Raw genomic sequence first — 24,139 nt, 5'->3', positions numbered from 1 at the left:
GGCCGTGCTAAATTGTCCCTTAGTATCCAAAGATGTGCAGGTTAGGTGGATTGGCCGTGTTAAATTGTCCCTTAGTGTCCAAAGATGTGCGGGTTAGGTGGATTGGCCGTGCTAAATTGTCCCTTCATGTCCAAAGATGTGCGGGTTAGGTGGATTGGCCGTGCTAAATTGCCCCTTAGTGTCCAAAGATGTGCAGGTTAGGTGGATTGACCGTGCTAAATTGTCCCTTAGTGTCCAAAGATGTGCAGGTTAGGTGGATTGGCCGCGCTAAATTGTCCCTTAGTGTCCAAAGATGTGCAGGTTAGGTGGATTGGCCGCGCTAAATTGTCCCTTAGTGTCCAAAGATGTGCAGGTTAGGTGGATTGGCCGTGCTAAATTGTCCCTTAGTGTCCAAAGATGTGCAGGTTAGGTGGATTGGCCGCGCTAAATTGTCCCTTAGTGTCCAAAGATGTGCAGGTTAGGTGGATTGGCCGCGCTAAATTGTCCCTTAGTGTCCAAAGATGTGCAGGTTAGGTGGATTGGCCGTGCTAAATTGTCCCTTAGTGTCCAAAGATGTGCAGGTTAGGTGGATTGGCCGCGCTAAATTGTCCCTTAGTGTCCAAAGATGTGCAGGTTAGGTGGATTGGCCGCGCTAAATTGTCCCTTAGTGTCCAAAGATGTGCAGGTTAGGTGGATTGGCCGTGTTAAATTGTCCCTTAGTGTCCAAAGATGTGCAGGTTAGGTGGATTGGCCGTGCTAAATTGCCCCTTAGTGTCCAAAGATGTGCAGGTTAGGTGGATTGGCCGTGCTAAATTGTCCCTTAGTGTCCAAAGATGTGCAGGTTAGGTGGATTGACCGTGCTAAATTGTCCCTTAGTGTCCAAAGATGTGCAGGTTAGGTGGATTGGCCGTGCTAAATTGTCCCTTAGTGTCCAAAGATGTGCAGGTTAGGTGGATTGGCCGTGCTAAATTGTCCCTTAGTGTCCAAAGATGTGCAGGTTAGGTGGATTGGCCGTGTTAAATTGTCCCTTAGTGTCCAAAGATGTGCGGGTTAGGTGGATTGGCCGTGCTAAATTGTCCCTTCATGTCCAAAGATGTGCGGGTTAGGTGGATTGGCCGTGCTAAATTGCCCCTTAGTGTCCAAAGATGTGCAGGTTAGGTGGATTGGCCGTGCTAAATTGCCCCTTAGTGTCAAAGATGTGCAGGTTAGGTGGATTGGCCGTGCTAAATTGTCACTTAGTATCCAAAGATGTGCAGGTTAGGTGGATTGGCCGTGCTAAATTGGCCCTTAGTGTCCAAAGATGTGCAGGTTAGGTGGATTGGCTGTGCTAAATTGTCCCTTAGTGTCCAAAGATGTGCAGGTTAGGTGGATTGGCCGTGCTAAATTGCCCCTTAGTGTCCAAAGATGTGCAGGTTAGGTGGATTGGCCGTGCTAAATTGTCCCTTAGTGTCAAAGATGTGCAGGTTAGGTGGATTGGCCGTGCTAAATTGCCCCTTAGTGTCAAAGATGTGCAGGTTAGGTGGATTGGCCGTGCTAAATTGTCCCTTAGTGTCCAAAGATGTGCAGGTTAGGTGGATTGGCCGTGCTAAATTGTCCCTTAGTGTCCAAAGATGTGCAGGTTAGGTGGATTGGCCGTGCTAAATTGTCCCTTAGTGTCAAAGATGTGCAGGTTAGGTGGATTGGCCGTGCTAAATTGTCCCTTAGTGTCAAAGATGTGCAGGTTAGGTGGATTGGCCGTGCAAAATTGCCCCTTAGTGTCCAAAGATGTGCAGGTTAGGTGGATTGGCCGTGCTAAATTGCCCCTTAGTGTCCAAAGATGTGCAGGTTAGGTGGATTGGCCGTGCTAAATTGTCCCTTAGTGTCCAAAGATGTACAGGTTGGGTGGATTGGCCGTGCTAAATTACCCCTTAGTGTCCAAAGATGTGCAGGTTAGGTGGATTGGCCGTGCTAAATTGCCCCTTAGTGTCAAAGATGTGCAGGTTAGGTGGATTGGCCGTGCTAAATTGTCACTTAGTATCCAAAGATGTGCAGGTTAGGTGGATTGGCCGTGCTAAATTGGCCCTTAGTGTCCAAAGATGTGCAGGTTAGGTGGATTGGCCGTGTTAAATTGCCCCTTAGTATCCAAAGATGTGCAGGTTAGATGGATTGGCCGTGATAAATTGTCCCTTCGTGTCCAAAGATGTGCAGGTTAGGTGGATTGGCCGTGCTAAATTGTCCCTTAGTGTCCAAAGATGTGCAGGTTAGGTGGATTGGCCGTGCTAAATTGTCCCTTAGTGACCAAAGATGTGCAGGTTAGGTGGATTGGCCGTGCTAAATTGTCCCTTAGTGTCCAAAGATGTGCAGGTTAGGTGGATTGGCCGTGCTAAATTGTCCCTTAGTGTCCAAAGATGTGCAGGTTAGGTGGATTGGCCGTGCTAAATTGTCCCTTAGTGTCCAAAGATGTGCAGGTTAGGTGGATTGGCCGTGTTAAATTGTCCCTTAGTGTCCAAAGATGTGCAGGTTAGGTGGATTGGCCGTGTTAAATTGTCCCTTAGTGTCCAAAGATGTGCAGGTTAGGTGGATTGGCCGTGCTAAATTGCCCCTTAGTGTCCAAAGATGTGCAGGTTAGGTGGATTGGCCGTGCTAAATTGTCCCTTAGTGTCCAAAGATGTGCAGGTTAGGTGGATTGACCGTGCTAAATTGTCCCTTAGTGTCCAAAGATGTGCAGGTTAGGTGGATTGGCCGTGCTAAATTGTCCCTTAGTGTCCAAAGATGTGCAGGTTAGGTGGATTGGCCGTGCTAAATTGTCCCTTAGTGTCCAAAGATGTGCAGGTTAGGTGGATTGGCCGTGTTAAATTGTCCCTTAGTGTCCAAAGATGTGCGGGTTAGGTGGATTGGCCGTGCTAAATTGTCCCTTCATGTCCAAAGATGTGCGGGTTAGGTGGATTGGCCGTGCTAAATTGCCCCTTAGTGTCCAAAGATGTGCAGGTTAGGTGGATTGACCGTGCTAAATTGTCCCTTAGTGTCCAAAGATGTGCAGGTTAGGTGGATTGGCCGCGCTAAATTGTCCCTTAGTGTCCAAAGATGTGCAGGTTAGGTGGATTGGCCGCGCTAAATTGTCCCTTAGTGTCCAAAGATGTGCAGGTTAGGTGGATTGGCCGTGCTAAATTGTCCCTTAGTGTCCAAAGATGTGCAGGTTAGGTGGATTGGCCGCGCTAAATTGTCCCTTAGTGTCCAAAGATGTGCAGGTTAGGTGGATTGGCCGCGCTAAATTGTCCCTTAGTGTCCAAAGATGTGCAGGTTAGGTGGATTGGCCGTGCTAAATTGTCCCTTAGTGTCCAAAGATGTGCAGGTTAGGTGGATTGGCCGCGCTAAATTGTCCCTTAGTGTCCAAAGATGTGCAGGTTAGGTGGATTGGCCGCGCTAAATTGTCCCTTAGTGTCCAAAGATGTGCAGGTTAGGTGGATTGGCCGCGCTAAATTGTCCCTTAGTGTCCAAAGATGTGCAGGTTAGGTGGATTGGCCGTGCTAAATTGTCCCTTAGTGTCCAAAGATGTGCATGTTAGGTGGATTGGCCGCGCTAAATTGTCCCTTAGTGTCCAAAGATGGGCAGGGAAGTGGGTCGGCCCGCTCATCGAAAATGATTCTCCTCGCCTGTCCATCGTTGCTCTTCCCAATCGATGACTCCGGACCCTCTCGATCTTCATCCATCCATCCCCCTGCTCCGTCCGGACCCCCCCCCCCTTCTCGTCTCCAAGGAAAACAGTCCCAATACCTCGGATCCGTCCACGGAGCTGCGATCATACCCCCGAATCTTTCTGGTGCCCTCTCTAATGCCTTCACGCCCTCCGTGGGTTAGCCGTGGAGCAAGGGCAGCTCGACAGGTTGGCGCGGCGGGTTAGCGCCGCTGCCTCGCGGCGCCAGGGTCCCAGGTTCGATTCCCGGCTTGGGTCACTGTCTGTGCGGAGTCTGCACATCCTCCCCGTGTCTGCGTGGGTTTCCTCCGGGTGCTCCGGTTTCCTCCCACAGTCCAAAGGTGTGCAGGTTAGGTGGGGTTACGGGGATAGGATATGGAGGGGGGGGGGTGCACTTTCAGAGCATTGGTGCAGATTCGATGTCCTCCTTCTGCACAGGGAAGGAGGTGGTTCTATAATTCTCTCACCACCCGTTCTCACTCCAATGTTCGGTTGATGTTCACTGCATATCCATTGCTGGCCTCAATATTTAGTTATTTTCCTTCAATGCCCCTTGCCTCTCCCATCCTGGCAGAGGACGAGGCCAGTCATAGCCCAGAGGCTGGGAATCCTGCGGAGAGAAGCTCACCTCCTGCCGCCACCCCCCCCCCCCCCCCCCCCCACCCCCCGCCCCCCCACACCCCCAAAGCCTGCCCACCATCGACAAGGACACAAGTCAGGAGTGCGATGGGAGACTCTCCACTCGCCTGGATGAGCGCGGCTCCCAACGACACTCGAGAAGCTCGACACCATCCAGGACAAAGCAGCCCCGCTCGATCGACCCGCTAACCGCCGACATTCACTCCCCCCACCCCCCCCACCCCCCGATGCACAGCGACAGCCGTGTGCACCGTCCACAAGACGCACCACGGCGACTCGCCTTCGACAGCACCTTCCAAACCCGCCATCTCTACCGTCTAGAAGGACGAGGGGGGGCAGCAGACACACGGGGAACACCCCCCCCCCCCCCCCACCTGCAAGTTCCCCCTCCGAGCCGCTCGCCATCCCGACTCGGGAATATATCAGCCGTCCCTTCACTCGTGGCCGGGGTCAGAATCCCGGAACACCCTTTCTAACAGCGCCAAACTCTTCCTCCCCCATGTCCCCCCTCCCCGCCAAGTTGACGTGTTAACCCCCCGCCTTGTGGAGATTTCAGGAATCCACCCCACTCGCCACCCTCGCACTTGGCGGGATGTACGGATGGAGGATGTGGGATGGAGACCATCAGGAATAAAGGAGTAGGAGGGTAATTGTTAGGAAGATGAATGCGGCGATCTCGGGTTTTATATGGACCGGAAGAGCCCCGAGGGCGAAGAAGGTCCTTCTTGAGCCGGGGCGCGGGGAGGGGGGGGGGCTTGGCCCTTCTGAACTTTATTAATTACTACTGGGCGGCTAATATATCGGTGGTTAGGAAGCGGGTAGTGGGGGAGGGGTCGGTGTGGGAGCGAGTGGAGGCGGCAAGGGCACGGGTCTGAAGGCTTTGTCAACGGCACCTCTGCCGTTCTCGCCGGCCCGGCACTCCACTAGCCCAGTGGTAGTGGCGACCCTGAGAGTGCGGGGGCAATGGAGGCAGCACAGGAGACTGGAGGGGGCGTCGGTGTGGTCACCGGTCTGTGACGATCACCGATTCGCCCCGGCGGGGCTGGACGGGGGGCTTTAGGAGGTGGCAGCTGGCAGGGATTGAGAGATTTGGGGACCTCTTCATTGAGGAGGGCTTCCCGAGCCTGGAGGGGCGAGGGGAGGAGTTTGGGTTACTCAGTGGGAAAGGATTCCTGCAGGTACGGGATTTTGCCCGGAGGCAGGTCCCGAGCTTCCCTCGCCTCCCACTAAGGGGGCTAAGGTGATGTCGAAACCAGGGGGAGGGGAGGGGCTCGGAGATATATAAGGAACTGATGGAGGAGCGGGAAGGGGTCCCAATCGGGGAGGTGAAGAGGAAGTGGGAGGACGAGTTGGGAGGGGAGTTGGAGGCCGGGTTATGGGAGACGGCCTTGAGGAGAGTCGGTGCTTCCTCGTCGTGTGTCAGGCTCGGCCTGATCCAGTTCAAGGTGGGCCACACGGCTCATTGACGGTGGCCCGGAAGAGCAGGTTGTTTGAGTAGGCGGAGGACGGGTGTGGGGGAGGTCCCGCGCACCATGTACACATGTTTTGGGCGTGTCCGAGGCTGAGGGGATTCTGGCAGGGATTTGCGGACGTTATGTCAGAGGTCCTGGAAGGGAGGGTGACTCCGAGTCCAGAGGTGGCAACATTTGGAGTGTCGGAAGATCTGGGAGCCCGGCAGGGGGGGCGGGGGGGGGGGGGAAAGAGAGGGCCGACGTTCTGGCCTTTGCCTCCCTGGTGGCCCGGAGACGGATTTTGCCGGGATGGAGGGACCCGGAGCCTCCAAAGTCGGAGGGGGGGGGGTTCGGGTCAGCAACGTGACAGGGTTTCTCAAGCTAGAGAAGATTACGTTCGCCGCAAGGGGATCGTTACAGGGGTTCGCTCGGAGGTGGCAGCCGTCCATCGATTTCTTCAAGGGCAACTGACCGTCAACCGGGGGGGGGGGGGGGGGGGGGGGGGCGGAGCCTCCAAAACCCTCTGAGGGGGTGGAGAATCACCAAGGCTCACAACCCTTTGTGTGAAGAAGTATCTCCTCAGCTCGGTCCAAAATGGCCGACTCCCCCTCCTCCACCACCCAAACCCCCCCCCCCTCCCCCTCACCGTGTTTTAGCCCCCCCCCCCCCCCCCCCCCCCCCCGACCGGCGGGAACAATCTCTCAGCGCCCACCCCCATCGAACCCCCTTTTAGAACCTCGTGGGTCTCAATCGAATGGCCTCCCATTCGTGTAAACTCCGGAGACTATCAGCCCAATCTTCGCAGCCTCTCACACTCAGCCCAGCGACCAATCGAGCGAACCTCCGCTCTTCCGCCTCCAGTACAAGTAAATCCTTCATGCTTTTTGATGTGCCGTCGATGAACACGCGACGAGCGGTGAGCGTAACTGAGGCTTTAGTAAAGTAAACAGAAAGCCTCCTGGCCTCTGATCCCGAACTGGGGCAGGGGCAGAGACCAGCCACCTTTATACCGGGCCCGAGGGGAGGCGGAGCCATCAGGCAGTGGTTTACCACATTACATGTAATACAGTCGCAGCTTACCACAATACACATGTTATACACTACAGTGGTTTACCACACTTTGTTTTAATGTATTTTATTACAAACATGTATCAAAACAGGTTACAGCTCACAAACGCCCCGGGAAACATACTTCCCAACAAGCAACTATATAGTCTGTACAAATTTGTCCTCTTTTTCACCCCCCCCCCCCCCCAACCCCTGCGACAAACTGCCCCTCAAATACGGTCACAAACATCGCCCACCCTTCCTGAAACACCCCCCTGCTGAGCCCCTTAACTCACACGTTATCTTCTCTAACCGCAGGAAGTCGTACAGGTCACCCAACCAAGCCGCTACGCCCCCCCCCCACCCTCCCGCCGGTGGCGATGCCGACCGCCACTCCAGTGAAATTCGCCGCTGTGCAATCAGAGAGGCCAAGGCCACGACATCGGCCTTCCTCCTCTCCGTGAGCTCCGGCTTCTCTGAGACCCCGAATATCGCCACCAAAGGGTCCACCTTCTCCTCCACTATCCTGGCGAAGACCGCGAACACTCCCCGCCCAGAATCTTCCCAATTTTTCACAACCCAAAACATGTGCGCGCAAATTCGCTGGCCCCGCCCACACCTCTCCCACTCATCTGCTACCCCCCTGAAAGAACCCACTCATTCTCGCCCGAGTCATACACACCCTGTGCACCACCGTAAACTGTATCAGGCTCATCCTTGCACAAGAGGAGGTCCCGTTTACCCTTCGCAGTGCCTCACTCCATACTCCCCAATTGACCTCCATTCCCAACTCCGCTTCCCATTTCTCCTTGATCTTCACCACCCCGCTCGCCTCCCTGATCCCCCACCCATTTATGTATATATCCCCAATTCTTCCCTCCCCTTCCACATCCGGAAGCAGCAGTCGCTCCAGCGGGATGGATCCCAGCAACCGAGGGAAAAAATCCTTCATGCTTCACAAATCTACTAGAATTCTTTGAAGATGTAACTAGTAGAGTTAACCAGGGAGAACCGGTGGATGTGGTTTATTTAGACCTTCAGAAGGCTTTCGACAAAGTCTCACAGAGCAGATTACTATGTAAAGTTAAAGCGCATGAGATTATGGGTAGTGTCTTGAGATGGATAAAAGCTGGTTTGCAGAGCGGAAGCAAAAAGTTGGAATAAATGTTTTCTTATCGATTCATAGGCAGTGACTGGGGTACCACGGGGATCTATGCTAGGACCCCAACTGTTCACATTATATATTGATGATTTGGACGAGGGAACTAAACGTATTATTCCAAATTTGCAATTGAAACAAATTTGGGTGGGAGGGTGAGCTGTGAGGAGGCTGCAGAGATGCTTCAGCGGGATTTGGACAGGCTGAGTGAGTGGGCAAACGCACGGCAGATGCAGTTTAATGTGGATAAATGTGAGGTATCCGCTTCGGTGGCAAAAATAGGAAGGCAGATTATGATTTGAATGGGTGTAAATTGAGAGAGGCCGGATACTCAGCGAGACCTTGGTGTCCTCGTGCATCAGTTGCTAAAAGTAAGCACGCAGGTACAGCAGGCGGTAAAGAAGGCAAATGGTATGTTGGCCTTCATAGCGAGAGGATTTGAGTATCGGAATAGGATATGTTTTACTGCAATTGTACAGGGCATTGGTGAGGCCACACCTGGGGTATTGTGGGCTGCTGTGGTCTCCTTATCTGAGCGAGGATGTTCTTGCTGTGGAAGGAGTGCAGCGAAGGTTTACAAGACTGATTCCTGGGACGGCGGGACTGTCATATGAGGAGAGGTTGGTTAGGATTATATTTAGAGGAGTTTAGAAGATTGAGAGGGGATCTCATAGAAATGTATAAAATTCTAACAGGATTAGACAGGGTAGATTCAGAAAGAATGTTCCCGATGGTGGGGGAGTCCAGAACTAGAGGTCATAGTTTGAGGATAAGGGGTAAACTTTTTAGGATTGAGGTGAGGAGAAATTTCTTCATCCAGAGAGCGGTGAATCTGTGGAATTCGCTACCGCAGAAAGTAGTTGAGGCCAAAAACGTTGTGGAATTTCAGGAACACTGGGGCTGGTTTAGCACACTGGGCTAAATAGCCGGCTTTGAAAGCAGACCAAGGCAGGCCAGCAGCACGGTACAATTCCCGTACCAGCCTCCCCGAACAGGCGCCGGAATGTGGCGACTAGGGGCTTTTCACAGTAACTTCATTTGAAGCCCACTTGTGACAATAAGCGATTTTCATTTTCATTTCATTATTAGATACAGCTCTTGGAGCTGATGGGATCGAGGGATATGGGGGGAGGCAGGATCAGGGTATTGAACTCGATGATCAGCCATGATTGAACGGCGGAGCAGGCTCGAAGGGCCGGATAGCCTCGTCCCGATGGATTACAATGTTGACAAATGTTAGGTTATCCATTTTGGTCGGACTAACAGCAAAAGGGATTATTATTTGAATGATAAAATATTAAAACATGCCGCTGTGCAGAGAGACCTGGGTGTGCTAGTGCATGAGTCGCAAAAAGTTGGTTTACAGGTGCAGCAGGTGATTAAGAAGGCGAATGGAGTTTTGTCCTTCGTTGCTAGAGGGATGGAGTTTAAGACTAGGGAGGTTATGCTGCAATTGTATAAGGTGTTAGTGAGGCCACACCTGGAGTATTGTGTTCAGTTTTGGTCTCCTTACCTGAGAAAGGACATACTGGCGCTGGAGGGTGTGCAGAGGAGATTCACTAGGTTAATCCCAGAGCTGAAGAGGTTGGATTACGAGGAGAGGTTGAGTAGACTGGGACTGTACTCGTTGGAATTTAGAAGGATGCGGGGGGGGGGGATCTTATAGAAACATGTAAAATTAAGAAGGGAATAGATAGGATACTTTGCGGGCAGGTTGTTTCCACTGGCGGGTGAAAGCAGAACTAGGGGGCATTAATGTATCCATTTCCACAACCACCCCTGGCAACGCGTTCCAGACACTCACCACCCTCTGCGTAAAAAACCTGCCTCGCACATCTCTAAACCTTGCCCCACTGACCTTAAACCTATGTCCCCTGGTGACTGACACCCCCCCCCCCCCCCACCACCCTGGGAAAGAGTGCCTGCCCATCCACTCTATCCATGCCCCTCATAATCTTGTAGACCTCTATCAGGTCGCCCCTCAACCTCCGTCGTTCTAATGAAAACAGTCCGAGTCTATTCAGCCTCTCCGCATCGCTCTCACCCTCCAGACCAGGCAACATCCTGGTAAACCTCCTCTGCACCCTCTCCAAAGCCTCCACTTCCTTCTGGTAGTGTGGCGACCAGAATTGTGCGCAATATTCCGAGTGCGGCCTAACCGAGGTTCTGTACAACTGCAGCCTGACTTGTCAGTTTTTTATACTCGATGCCCCGTCCAATGAAGGCGAGCATTCCGTCTGCTTCCTTGACCACCTTGTCCACTTGTGTTGCCACTTTCAAAGATCTGTGGACCTGCACGCCCAGGTCTCTCTGACTTTCTATATTCCTCAGAGTTTTGCCATATACGGAATATTTCCCCCTCTATGTTAGACCCCCCCAAAATGCATTACCTCACATTTATAGAATTATCATACAATGTACAGGCAGAAGGAGGGCCATTCAGCCCATCGAGTCTGCACCGGCTCTTACAAAGAGCACCCTACTGAAGCCCACGTATCTACCCGAACCCCGTAACCCAGTAACCCCCACTTAACATTTTTTGGACACTAAGGGACAATTTAGCACGGCCAATCCACCTAAACTGTACATCTTTGGACACTAAGGGACAATTTAGCGCGGCCAATCCACCTAACCTGCACATCTTTGGACACTAAGGCACAATTTAGCACGGCCAATCCACCTAACCTGCACATCTTTGGACACTAAGGGACAATTTAGCACGGCCAATCCACCTAACCCGCACATCTTTGGACACTAAGGGACAATTTAGCACGGCCAATCCACCTAACCTGCATATCTTTGGACACTAAGGGACAATTTAGCACGGCCAATCCACCTAACCCGCACATCTTTGGACACTAAGGGGCAATTTATCACGGCCAATCCAACTAACCCGCACATCTTTGGACACTAAGGCACAATTTAGCACGGCCAATCCACCTAACCTGCACATCTTTGGACACTAAGGGACAATTTAGCATGGCCAATCCACCTAACCTGCACATCTTTGGACACTAAGGGACAATTTAGCACGGCCAATCCACCTAACTTGCACCTCTTTGGACACTAAGGGACAATTTAGCACGGCGAATCCACCTAACCTGCACATCTTTGGACAGTAAGGGACAATTTAGCACAGCCAATCCACCTAACCTGTACATCTTTGGACACTAAGGGACAATTTAGCACGGCCAATCCACCTAACCTGTACATCTTTGGACACTAAGGGACAATTTAGCACGGCCAATCCACATAACCCTGCACAACTTTGGACAGTAAGGTACAATTTAGCACAGCCAATCCACCTAACCTGTACATCTTTGGACACTAAGGGACAATTTAGCGCGGCCAATCCACCTGACCTGCACATCTTTGGGCACAAAGGGACAATTTAGCACAGCCAATCCACCTAACCTGTACATCTTTGGACACTAAGTGACAATTTAGCACGGCCAATCCACCTAACCTGCACATCTTTGGACGCTAAGGGACAATTTAGCGCGGCCAATCCACCTAACCTGCACATCTTTGGACACAAAGGGACAATTTAGCACAGCCAATCCACCTAACCTGCACATCTTTGGACAGTAAGGGACAATTTGCACAGCCAATCCACCTAACCTGCACATCTTTGGACACGAAGGGACAATTTACCACGGCCAATGCACCTAACCTGCACATCCTTTGGACACTAAGGGACAATGTAGCACGGCCAATCCACCTAACCTGCACATCTTTGGACACTAAGAGACAATTTAGCACGGCCAATTCACCTAACCTGCACATCTTTGGACACTAAGAGACAATTTAGCACGGCCAATTCACCTAACCTGCACATCTTTGGACACTAAGGGACAATTTAGCACGGCCAATCCACCTAACCTGCACATCTTTGGACACTGAGGGACAATTTAGCACGGCCAATCCACCTAACCTGCACATCTTTGGACACTAAGGGACAATTTAGCACGGCCAATCCACCTAACCACATCTTTGGACACTAAGGGACAATTTAGCACAACCAAATCCACCTAACCTGCACATCTTTGGACACTAAGGGGCAATGTAGCACGGCCATTCCACCCAACCTGCACATCTTTGGGACACTAAGGGACAATTTAGCACGGCCAATCCACCTAACCTGCACATCTTTGGACACTAAGAGACAATTTAGCACGGCCAATTCACCTAACCTGCACATCTTTGGACACTAAGAGACAATTTAGCACGGCCAATTCACCTAACCTGCACATCTTTGGACACTAAGGGACAATTTAGCACGGCCAATCCACCTAACCACATCTTTGGACACTAAGGGACAATTTAGCACAACCAATCCACCTAACCTGTACATCTTTGGACACTAAGGGGCAATGTAGCACGGCCATTCCACCCAACCTGCACATCTTTGGACACTAAGGGACAATTTAGCACGGCTAATCCATCTAACCTGCACATCTTTGGACACTAAGGGACAATTTAGCACGGCCAATCCACCTAACCTGCACATCTTTGGACACTAAGGACAATTTAGCACGGCCAATCCACCTAACCTGCAAATCTTTGGACACTAAGGGACAATTTAGCACGGCCAATCCACCTAACCTGCACATCTTTGGACACTAAGGGACAATTTATCACGGCCAATCCACCTAACCTGCACATCTTTGGACTCTAAGGGACAATTTAATACGGCCAATCCACCGAACCTGCACATCTTTGGACACTAAGGGACAATTTAGCACGGCCAATCCACCGAACCTGCACATCTTTGGACACTAAGAGACAATTTAGCATGGCCAATGCACCTAACCACATCTTTGGGACTGTGGGAGGAAACCGGAGCACCCGGAGGAAACCCACGCAGACACGGGGAGAACGTGCAGACTCCACACAGACAGTGACCCAGCGGGGAATCGAACCTGGGACCCTGGCGCTGTGAAGCAACTGTGCTAACCACTGTGCCACTGTGCTGTCCGGGTTAAACCCCATTTGCCATTCTATAATCGAATAAATCTGAGGTATCAAACTTCGTCACCCCTGCCCAACTGGAGCAAGATTTTCTTATTCGTCCACTCGGACCCCCCCTCGCAATGAAGGCCAACACGCCATTTGTGCCCACCCATCTGACGTCTCGCAGCTCGCTAAACCTCCGTGCTAGCTTTGCGGTGTCCCTTTGCGCCGGCACTTCCGAAGGGCGGCCCCCGGCGGGGGGGGGTGGGGCGAACGAGCCCCCACCTTGACCCTCACCTTGTGTTTTTTTCAAACCTGCAGCTAACCCGTCGAGGAAGTCCCGCTCCGAAGTGCGACGGAGACGACACAGCAACGAAGGTCATTGGAGTGGAGTCTCGGACGCAGCCGGCCTGCATTTCCATAGCGCCTTTCACCGCCCTCTTCACCCGCCAATGATATTCCTTGGATATGTAGCGACAAAGTCAGCTGATCGGGAAGCAACGGGCAGGTAGATACCTGGAGGTAGGCCCTGCTTCAACCTCCTCCCCAATCCGGAATCTCTACCCAGAGTTTCCCCCCCTTGCTGGAGCCGCCAACATGGAAGCCAAGTTCAGCTGGCCTTTCCGGGGAACCAGGTCAGCCTCTTGGAATCTGGGGACACGTCAAAAGCCATCAAGAATTCCGAGGCCATGGCGGCCAAGGGGAAGCCCTCCAGCCGGGCCAAAGAGGAGCAGCGGAAAGCTCGGAGCTTCTCCGTGTTCTCCGGGAAGTCCGGAGCCGGGGGGGGACCGGGCGGCGGGATCGGCCCGCGGAAGCTCAGCCTCCACGAGGGCGGGGAGCCGCAGCCTGGCGGCCATCGCCGCTCTCAAGCCTGGGGGCCACCCAGTTCTGGAAGACCGCGGAGTCCGGGCGGCCACAAGGGCGGGGGGAGGGGCCGGGCCGGGCGACGCCAAGCCCGGGGGAACGGCCGGCGCCCTGGAGAGCATCAGGAGGAGGTGCGAGGGCCTGGTGAGCCACCGCAAGGGCGAGGTGGACGGGAGCGGCGGGGCGGGGGGCGCCGCGGCCACGCGCCATGACGACGGGGGCGGCTCCGGGGCGGCCTTCGTCCGTCCTGCAGAAGATCCACTCGTTCGAGCAGATCGTCAGGCAGCGCTGCGCCAGGAAGGGCTCCCAGCAGGAGGTGGCCACCAAAATGCCCGCTGGAAACTCCGACTCGGGCAATGGGGCAGACAGGCGGGAGCAACGGGCGCAAGAGCAGGTCGAAATCTGCCCCGTTGGTACCTCACGTGGGACTGGCTCAAAGGGCGTGGAGGGGGCCAAGGGACGTTTGAAGACGATTGGCTTCCAGTGGAGGCCTCAGAGCCTTCAGGAGATCAACAGGCCCCAAAGTCATTCGGAGGGCAAGGTCCTGAAATTGAGGACGCTCGCGTTGACCATTCGATGGACCCACTGGGTGGGACGCGCAAATCTGCGAAGGCAGCCAGGAACGACGTTGCGACGGATCTGGAGATGGTCAAACGGGCGGCAGGCGCGTCTGAGGTCTCGGAGATTCAGTGCCCGCTGGCCGCATCGCGTGGGGCCCGGGATTCGCCCAAAGGCCCGAGAGGGGGTCCCACCTTGGGGCGAGGGGAGGAGGTAGATCCCAACGAGACAGCGGAAGGCCTTCCTGCCGCAGGGGGCAAAGGTCAGCCCACGGTTTCGTCAGATCCCGAGAGGTCACTTGGTCGCCCCCCCGGGAGTGGCGGCTGCTCGAAGCCTTCCGTCGCCGCTCGGCCTGCCGCCAGAGGCCGAGGACGGGGCCGGGCCTAGCGACGCTGAAGAGGCCGACGATGAGGACGACAGGAAGTGCCTCGGGTTCCTAGGGCGGTCGCTACTGAGGGGACAGCCCGGCACCTCCAGCCCGTACGACAGCTGGTCTGAACTGGGCAGCCTTTCGGACAAGGCCTCACTCTTCCCTGGCATCAAGTCCGATGACGAGTGCTCGCTGTCTGACGAGTCGGTGATGACAACTCACAGTGACATAGGCCAGTTGGACAAGAGTTACTCCATAAGGTAAGATTCCACACACGCGACCGACCCCAAACCTTACTGAGGGGCAAAATGGTTCTCGGTCAACCCTGAGACAAACCTTTGACCTTAAGTCCACAAGAGGCCCGCATTCCCCATCCAAACCGACACCAACACAACAAAATCCGAGCACTTCCATTTACCGTTGCGCGATCAATCCCAAATCTTTGGGTTCATCCACCTTGAAAGTCCTGGTACAGGGAAATTTGGCAATAGCCTCATTTCTAACTGGTCCCGCTCCCCTCCCTGTGCCAGTATCAATGTCGGAGGGTGAGTACTGAGGGAGAGCCGCGCTGTCGGAGGGTCAGTGCTGAGGGTGCGCTGCACTGTGGGAGGGTCAGTACTGAGGGAGCGCCGCACTGTGGGAGGGTCAGTACTGAGGGAATGCCGCACTGTGGGAGGGTCAGTACTGAGGGAGCACTGCACTGTGGGAGGGTCAGTACTGAGGGAGAGCCGCACTATGGGAGGGTCAGTACTGAGGGAGTGCCGCACTATGGGAGGGTCAGTACTGACGGGAATGGCCGCACTGTGGGAGGGTCAGTACTGAGGGAGAGCCGCACTATGGGAGGGTCAGTACTGAGGGAGAGCCGCGCTGTCAAAGGGTCAGCACTGAGGGAGCGCCGCACTGTGAGAGGGTCAGTACTGAGGGAGTGCCGCACTGTGGGAGGGTCAGTACTGAGGGAGCGCCGCACTGTGGGAGGGTCAGTACCGAGGGAGCGCCGCACTGTGGGAGGGTCAGTACTGAGGGAGTGCCACACTGTCGGAGGGTCAGTACTGAGGGAGTGTCGCACTGTGGGAGGGTCAGTACTGAGGGAGCGCCGCACTGTGGGAGGGTCAGTACTGAGGGAGCGCCGCACTGTCCGAGGGTCAGTACTGAGGGAGTGCCACACTGTCGGAGGGTCAGTACTGAGGGAGTGTCGCACTGTGGGAGGGTCAGTACTGAGGGAGCGCCGCACTGTGGGAGGGTCAGTACTGAGGGAGCGCTGCACTGTGGGAGGGTCAGTAGTGAGGGAGCGCCGCACTATGGGAGGGTCAGTACTGAGGGAGCGCCGCGCTGTGGGAGGGTCAGTACTGAGGGAGTGCCGCACTGTGGGAGGGTCAGTACTGAGGGAGCGCCGCACTGTGGGAGGGTCAGTACCGAGGGAGCGCCGCACTGTGGGAGGGTCAGTACTGAGGGAGTGCCGCACTGTGGGAGGGTCAGTACTGAGGGAGCGCCGCACTGTCGGAGGGTGAGTACTGAGGGAGAGCCGCGCTGTCGGAGGGTCAGCACTGAGGGAGCGCCGCACTGTGGGAGGGTCAGTGCTGAGGGAATGCCGCACTGTCAGAGGGTCAGTACTGAGGGAGTGCCGCACTGTGGGAGGGTCAGTGCTGAGGGAATGCCGCACTGTGGGAGGGTCAGTACTGAGGGAGAGCCGCACTATGGGAGGGTCAGTACTGAGGGAGAGCCGCGCTGTCAAAGGGTCAGCACTGAGGGAGCGCCGCACTGTGAGAGGGTCAGTACTGAGGGAGTGCCACACTGTCGGAGGGTCAGTACTGAGGGAGTGTCGCACTGTGGGAGGGTCAGTACTGAGGGAGCGCCGCACTGTGGGAGGGTCAGTACTGAGGGAGCGCCGCACTGTCAGAGGGTCAGTACTGAGGGAGTGCCACACTGTCGGAGGGTCAGTACTGAGGGAGTGTCGCACTGTGGGAGGGTCAGTACTGAGGGAGCGCCGCACTGTGGGAGGGTCAGTACTGAGGGAGCGCTGCACTGTGGGAGGGTCAGTAGTGAGGGAGCGCCGCACTATGGGAGGGTCAGTACTGAGGGAGCGCCGCGCTGTGGGAGGGTCAGTACTGAGGGAGCGCCGCACTGTGGGAGGGTCAGTACTGAGGGAGTGCCGCACTGTGGGAGGGTCAGTACTGAGGGAGCGCCGCACTGTGGGAGGGTCAGTACTGAGGGAGCGCCGCGCTGTCGGAGGGTCAGTACTGAGGGAGCGCCGCACTGTGGGAGGGTCAGTACTGAGGGAACGCCGCACTGTCGGAGGGTCAGTGCTGAGGGAGCGCCGCACTGTGGGAGGGTCAGTACTGAGGGGAGCGCTGCACTGTGGGAGGGTCAGTGCTGAGGGAGCGCCGCACTGTCGGAGGGTCAGTACTGAGGGAGTGCGCACTGTGGGAGGGTCAGTACTGAGGGAACGCCGCACTGTCGGAGGGTCAGTGCTGAGGGAGCGCCACACTGTCGGAGGGTCAGTACTGAGGGAGCGCCGCACTGTGGGAGGGTCAGTGCTGAGGGAGCGCCGCACTGTGGGAGGGTCAGTGCTGAGGGAGTGCCGCACTGTCGGAGGGTCAGTACTGAGGGAGCGCCGCACTATGGGAGGGTCAGTGCTGAGGAGCGCCGCACTGTCGGAGGGTCAGTACTGAGGGAGCACCGCACTGTGGGAGGGTCAGTACTGAGGGAGCGCCGAACTGTCGGAGGGTCAGTACTGAGGGAGCGCCGCACTGTCGGAGGGTCAGTACTGAGGGAGCGCCGCATTGTCGGAGGGTCAGTACTGAGGGAGCGCCACACTGTCGGAGGGTCAGTACTGAGGGAGCGCCACACTGTCGGAGGATCAGTACTGAGGGAGTGCCGCACTTTGGGAGGGTCAGTGCTGAGGGAGCGCCGCACTGGGGGAGGGTCAGTACTGAGGGAGCGCCGCACTGTGGGAGGGTCAGTACCGAGGGAGCGCCGCACTGTGGGAGGGTCAGTACTGAGGGAGTGCCGCACTGTGGGAGGGTCAGTACTGAGGGAGCGCCGCACTGTCGGAGGGTGAGTACTGAGGGAGAGCCGCGCTGTCGGAGGGTCAGCACTCTGAGGGAGCGCCGCACTGTCGGAGGGTGAGTACTGAGGGAGAGCCGCGCTGTCGGAGGGTCAGTGCTGAGGGAATGCCGCACTGTCAGAGGGTCAGTACTGAGGGAGTGCCGCACTGTGGGAGGGTCAGTGCTGAGGGAATGCCGCACTGTGGGAGGGTCAGTACTGAGGGAGAGCCGCACTATGGGAGGGTCAGTACTGAGGGAGAGCCGCGCTGTCAAAGGGTCAGCACTGAGGGAGCGCCGCACTGTGAGAGGGTCAGTACTGAGGGAGTGCCGCACTGTGGGAGGGTCAGTACTGAGGGAGCGCCGCACTGTGGGAGGGTCAGTACCGAGGGAGCGCCGCACTGTGGGAGGGTCAGTACTGAGGGAGTGCCACACTGTCGGAGGGTCAGTACTGAGGGAGTGTCGCACTGTGGGAGGGTCAGTACTGAGGGAGCGCCGCACTGTGGGAGGGTCAGTACTGAGGGAGCGCCGCACTGTCAGAGGGTCAGTACTGAGGGAGTGCCACACTGTCGGAGGGTCAGTACTGAGGGAGTGTCGCACTGTGGGAGGGTCAGTACTGAGGGAGCACCGCACTGTGGGAGGGTCAGTACTGAGGGAGCGCTGCACTGTGGGAGGGTCAGTAGTGAGGGAGCGCCGCACTATGGGAGGGTCAGTACTGAGGGAGCGCCGCGCTGTGGGAGGGTCAGTACTGAGGGAGCGCCGCACTGTGGGAGGGTCAGTACTGAGGGAGTGCCGCACTGTGGGAGGGTCAGTACTGAGGGAGCGCCGCACTGTGGGAGGGTCAGTACTGAGGGAGCGCCGCGCTGTCGGAGGGTCAGTACTGAGGGAGCGCCGCACTGTGGGAGGGTCAGTACTGAGGGAACGCCGCACTGTCGGAGGGTCAGTGCTGAGGGAGAGCCGCACTGTGGGAGGGTCAGTACTGAGGGAGCGCTGCACTGTGGGAGGGTCAGTGCTGAGGGAGCGCCGCACTGTCGGAGGGTCAGTACTGAGGGAGTGCGCACTGTGGGAGGGTCAGTACTGAGGGAACGCCGCACTGTCGGAGGGTCAGTGCTGAGGGAGCGCCACACTGTCGGAGGGTCAGTACTGAGGGAGCGCCGCACTGTGGGAGGGTCAGTGCTGAGGGAGCGCCGCACTGTGGGAGGGTCAGTGCTGAGGGAGTGCCGCACTGTCGGAGGGTCAGTACTGAGGGAGCGCCGCACTATGGGAGGGTCAGTGCTGAGGAGCGCCGCACTGTCGGAGGGTCAGTACTGAGGGAGCACCGCACTGTGGGAGGGTCAGTACTGAGGGAGCGCCGAACTGTCGGAGGGTCAGTACTGAGGGAGCGCCGCACTGTCGGAGGGTCAGTACTGAGGGAGCGCCGCATTGTCGGAGGGTCAGTACTGAGGGAGCGCCACACTGTCGGAGGGTCAGTACTGAGGGAGCGCCACACTGTCGGAGGATCAGTACTGAGGGAGTGCCGCACTTTGGGAGGGTCAGTGCTGAGGGAGCGCCGCACTGGGGGAGGGTCAGTACTGAGGGAGTGCCGCACTGTGGGAGGGTCAGTACTGAGGGAGCACCGCACTATGGGAGGGTCAGTACTGAGGGAGCGCCGCACTGTGGGAGGGTCAGTGCTGAGGGAGCGCCACACTGTCGGAGGGTCAGTGCTGAGGGAGCGCCGCACTGTGGGAGGGTCAGTGCTGAGGGAGCGCCGCACTATGGGAGGGTCAGTGCTGAGGGAGCGCCGCACTGTCGGAGGGTCAGTACTGAGGGAGCGCCGCACTATGGGAGGGTCAGTACTGAGGGAGCACCGCACTCTGGGAGGGTCAGTACTGAGGGAGCGCCGAACTGTCGGAGGGTCAGTACTGAGGGAGCGCCGCGCTGTCGGAGGGTCAGTACTGAGGGAGCGCCGCATTGTCGGAGGGTCAGTACTGAGGGAGCGCCACACTGTCGGAGGGTCAGTACTGAGGGAGCGCCACACTGTCGGAGGATCAGTAATGAGGGAGTGCCGCACTTTGGGAGGGTCAGTGCTGAGGGAGCGCCGCACTGGGGGAGGGTCAGTACTGAGGGAGTGCCGCCCTGTGGGAGGGTCAGTACTGAGGGAGCGCCGCGCTGTTGGAGGGTCAGTACTGAGGGAGCGCCGCATTGTCGGAGGGTCAGTACTGAGGGAGCGCCGCACTATGGGAGGGTCAGTACTGAGGGAGCGCCGCACTGTCGGAGGGTCAGTACTGAGGGAGCGCCACACTGTCGGAGAGTCAGTACTGAGGGAGCACCGTACTGTGGGAGGGTCAGTACTGAGGGAGCGCCGCACTGTGGGAGGGTCAGTACTGAGGGAGCGCCACACTGTCAGAGGGTCAGTGCTGAGGGAGCGCCGCACTGTCGGAGGGTCAGTGCTGAGGGAGCGCCGCACTGACGGAGGTTCCGTACCCCGGATAAGATGTTAAATCAGATGCATGTCAAATATCCCATGAGACCATAAGACATAGGAGCCAAATGAGGCCACTCGGCCCATCGAGTCTGCTCCGCCATTTAATCATGGCTGATATTTTCTCATCCCCATTCTCCTGCCATCTCCCCATAACCCCTGATCCCCTTATTAATCAGGAACCTATCTATCTCTGTCTTAAAGTCATTCAGTGATTTGGCCTCCACAGCCTTCTGCGGCAAAGAGTTCCACAGATTCACCACCCTCTGGCTGAAGAAATTCCTCCTCGTCTCTGTTTTAAAGGATCGTCCCTTCAGTCTGAGATGGTGTCCTCTGCTTCTCGTCCCGCCGACAAGTGGAAACATCCTCTCCACGTCCACTCTATTCAGGCCTCGCAGTATCCTGTAAGTTTCAATAAGATCCCCCCTCATCCTTCTAAACACCAACGAGTACAGACCCAGAGTCCTCGACCGTTCCTCATACGACAAGCTCTTCATTCCAGGGATCGTTCTTGTGAACCTCCTCTGGACCCTTTCCAAGGCCCCAGCACATCCTGCCTTCGACACGGGGCCCAAAACTGCTCACAATACTCCCAATGGGGTCTGACCAGAGCCTGATACAGCCTCAGAAGTACATCCCTGGTCTTGTATTCTAGCCCTCTCGACGTGAATGCTAACATTGCATTTGCCTTCTTTTTTTTTAAACATTTTCTCCCAAATTTACACCCAACAATAAACAATAATCAGTAACAAATGTGATGTCAATCCCCATATCAACAACAACGTTCCCATCCTCCCACCAAACCCCCAAACATTGGCATGTTGACGTAAACAAATGACAAAAGGGAATCAGGAATCACCCATAGTCGCCATTAACACACACAGCCCCCCTCCCCCCTCCCCCCCAACCCTCCAAGCCCCCAACAGCCCCCCCCCCACCCCCACCCCACCCAATGTTCGCTGTGATCCAATTCTCAATTCCTTCCCCCAGTTCAAATTTGACCTTTCAAGAGTCAAGAATTCCAGCAGTTCCCCCCCCCCCCGCCCCGCCAGGGCACAGGGTGGAGAGGTTGATCTCCACCCTCACAGGATCCGCCTTCGGGCGATCAACGAGGCGAAGGCTCCAACATCTGCCTCCGCGCCCGTTTCCAACCCCGGTGGGCCCGACATCCCGAATATGGCCTCCCGAGGGCCCGGGTCCAGTTTCCCGTGCACCACTTTAGAGATTACCCTAAAAAGCTCCTTCCAGTAATCCTCCAGCTTTGGACAGGACCAGAACATATGGATGTGGTTTGCGGGGCCCCCCCCCGCAACGTTCACACACATCTTCCGCTCCCTCAAAGAGCCGGCTCACCCTCGCCCTCGTGAGGTGTGCTCTGTATACCACCTTCAGCTGTGTCGGCCCCAACCTCGCACACGAGGTGGAGGCATTCACTCTCCGGAGCACCTCGCACCAGACCCCCTCCTCCATACCCTCTCCCAACTCTTCCTCCCACTTTGCCTTGATCCCTTCCAGTGGTGCCTTCTCCGCTTCCAAAATAGCTCCGTAAACCGCCAACACTACCCCCTTCTCCAGTCCCCCTGTCGTCAGCACCTCCTCCAGCAATGTGGGGGCCGGCTCCACCGGGAAGCTCTGTATCTCCGTTCTGGCAAAGTCTCGAACCTGCGTGTATCTCAACATTTCCCCCTGCTCCAGCCCATACTTCGCTTCCAGCCCCTTCAATCCTGCAAACCGACACCCAAGAAGCAAATCTTTTAGTGTCCCAATCCCTGTCTCCTCCCAATTCCGAAAATTCCCATCCCACCTCCCTGGCCCAAATCTGTGGTTCCCCCGAATCGGCATTTCTCTTGACCCTGCCCCCAACCCGAAGGGTTGGCGAAACTGCCTCCAGATTCTCAATGAGGCTATTACTACCGGACTCCCTGAGTATTTCCCCGGGGCTATCGGGCGCGGCGCTGTCGCTAGCGCCTTCAATCCTCACCCCCTACCCAAACTCTCCTCCATTCTGACCCACTGGGAATCAACCCCTCTGACCCAGCTCCGCACCTTCTCCACATTCGCCGCCCAGTAGTAGTACATCAGGTTCGGGAGACCCAAACCCCCTGCCTGCCTTCCCCTCTGTAGCAGCACCTTTCTCACTCTGGCCACCTTCCCTCCCCATATGAACGAGGTCATCATCCCTTCAACCTCTCTAAAAAATGCCTTTGGAATAAAATTGAGCATTTGCCTTCCTAACTGCCGACTGAACCTGCACGTTAACCTTAAGAGAACCGTGAACAAGGACTCCCAAGTCCCTTTGTGCTTCTGATTTCCGAAGCATCTCCCCATTTAGAAAATAGTCCATGCCTAAATTCCTCCTTCACACTTTTCATACCCTCACACTTTTCCACATTGTATTTCATCTGCCCCTTCTTTGCCCACTCTCCTAGCCTGTCCCAGTCCTTCTACAGCCCCCCTGCTTCCTCAATACGACCTGCCCCTCTATGGGCAATGGCTGAAATAGAGTGGGGTTGCGATGCTGTACCCATTGTCCTGGGCCTTGGGGGTTTGATGGGGACAGTGTAGAGAGAGCTTTACTCTGTATCTAACCCCGTGCTGTACCTGTCCTGGGAGTGTTTGATGGGGACCGTGTAGAGGGTGCCGTGCTCTGTATCTAACCCCGTGCTGTACCTGTCCTGGGAGTGTTTGATGGGGACAGTGTAGAGGGAGCTTTACTCTGTATCTAACCCCGTGCTGTACCTGTCCTGGGAGTGTTTGATGGGGACAGTGTAGACTGAGCTTTACTCTGTATCTAACCCCGTGCTGTACCTGTCCTGGGAGTGTTTGATGGGGACAGAGTAGAGGGAGCTTTACTCTGTATCTAACCCCGTGCTGTACATATCCTGGGGGTGTTTGATGGGGACAGTGTAGACTGAGCTTTACTCTGTATCTAACCCCGTGCTGTACCTGTCCTGGGAGTGTTTGATGGGGACAGTGTAGAGGGAGCTTTACTCTGTATCTAACCCCGTGCTGTGCCTGTCCTGGGAGTGTTTGATGGGGACAGTGTAGACTGAGCTTTACTCTGTATCTAACCCCGTGGTGTACCTGTCCTAGGAGTGTGATGTGGGGACAGTGTAGAGGGAGCGTTACTCTGTATCTAACTCCGTGCTGTACCTGTCCTAGGAGTGTTTGATGGGGACAGTGCAGAGGGAGCTTTGCTCTGTATCTAACCCCGTGCTGTACCTGTCCTGGAAGTGTTTGATGGGGACAGTGTAGAGGGAGCTTTGCTCTGTATCTAACCCTGTGCTGTACCTGTCCTGGGAGTGTTTGATGGGGACAGTGTAGACTGAGCTTTACTCTGTATCTAACCCCGTGCTGTACCTGTCCTGGGAGTGTTTGTTGGGGACAGTGTAGAGGGAGCTTTACTCTGTATCTAACCCCGTGCTGTACCTGTCCTGGGAGTGTTTGATGGGGACAGTGTAGAGGGAGCTTTACTCTGTATCTAACCCCGTGCTGTACCTGTCCTGGGAGTGTTTGACGGGGACAGTGCAGAGGGAGCTTTACTCTGTATCTAACCCCGTGCTGTACCTGTCCTGGGAGTGTTTGATGGGGACAGTGCAGAGGGAGCTTTACCCTGTATCTAACCTCGTGCTGTACCTGCCTGGGAGTGTTTGATGTGGACAGTGTAGAGGGAGCTTTACTCTGTATCTAACCCCGTGCTGTACCTGTCCTGGGAGTGTTTGACGGGGACAGTGCAGAGGGAGCTTTACCCTGTATCTAACCCTGTGCTGTACCTGTCCTGGGAGTGTTTGATGGGGACAGTGTAGACTGAGCTTTACTCTGTATCTAACCCCGTGCTGTACCTGTCCTGGGAGTGTTTGATGGGGACAGTGTAGAGGGAGCTTTACTCTGTATCTAACCCCGTGCTGTACCTGTCCTGGGAGTGTTTGATGGGGACAGTGTAG

The 24,139-nt window shown here is 55.8% G+C and overlaps 1 protein-coding gene across 1 annotated transcript in view; it reads left to right on the top strand.

Annotated features, from left to right (window-relative positions):
- The first annotated feature begins 14,007 nt into the window (after nucleotides 1-14,007).
- The window catches only part of LOC140402938 (pro-interleukin-16-like), a 43,682-nt gene continuing 33,550 nt past the window's right edge, over nucleotides 14,008-24,139 (top strand). The window contains exon 1 of the mRNA XM_072490581.1: nucleotides 14,008-14,953. Within this exon, the coding sequence (XP_072346682.1) occupies nucleotides 14,904-14,953 (50 nt within the window). The 5' untranslated portion in view covers nucleotides 14,008-14,903. The remainder of the gene's footprint in view (nucleotides 14,954-24,139) is intronic.

This window comes from Scyliorhinus torazame, chromosome 26 (assembly GCF_047496885.1).
Source record: "Scyliorhinus torazame isolate Kashiwa2021f chromosome 26, sScyTor2.1, whole genome shotgun sequence".
Lineage (NCBI taxonomy): Eukaryota > Metazoa > Chordata > Chondrichthyes > Carcharhiniformes > Scyliorhinidae > Scyliorhinus > Scyliorhinus torazame.
The sequence above is the reverse complement of the archived record's forward strand: the minus strand, read 5'-3'. Positions and strand labels throughout refer to the sequence as shown.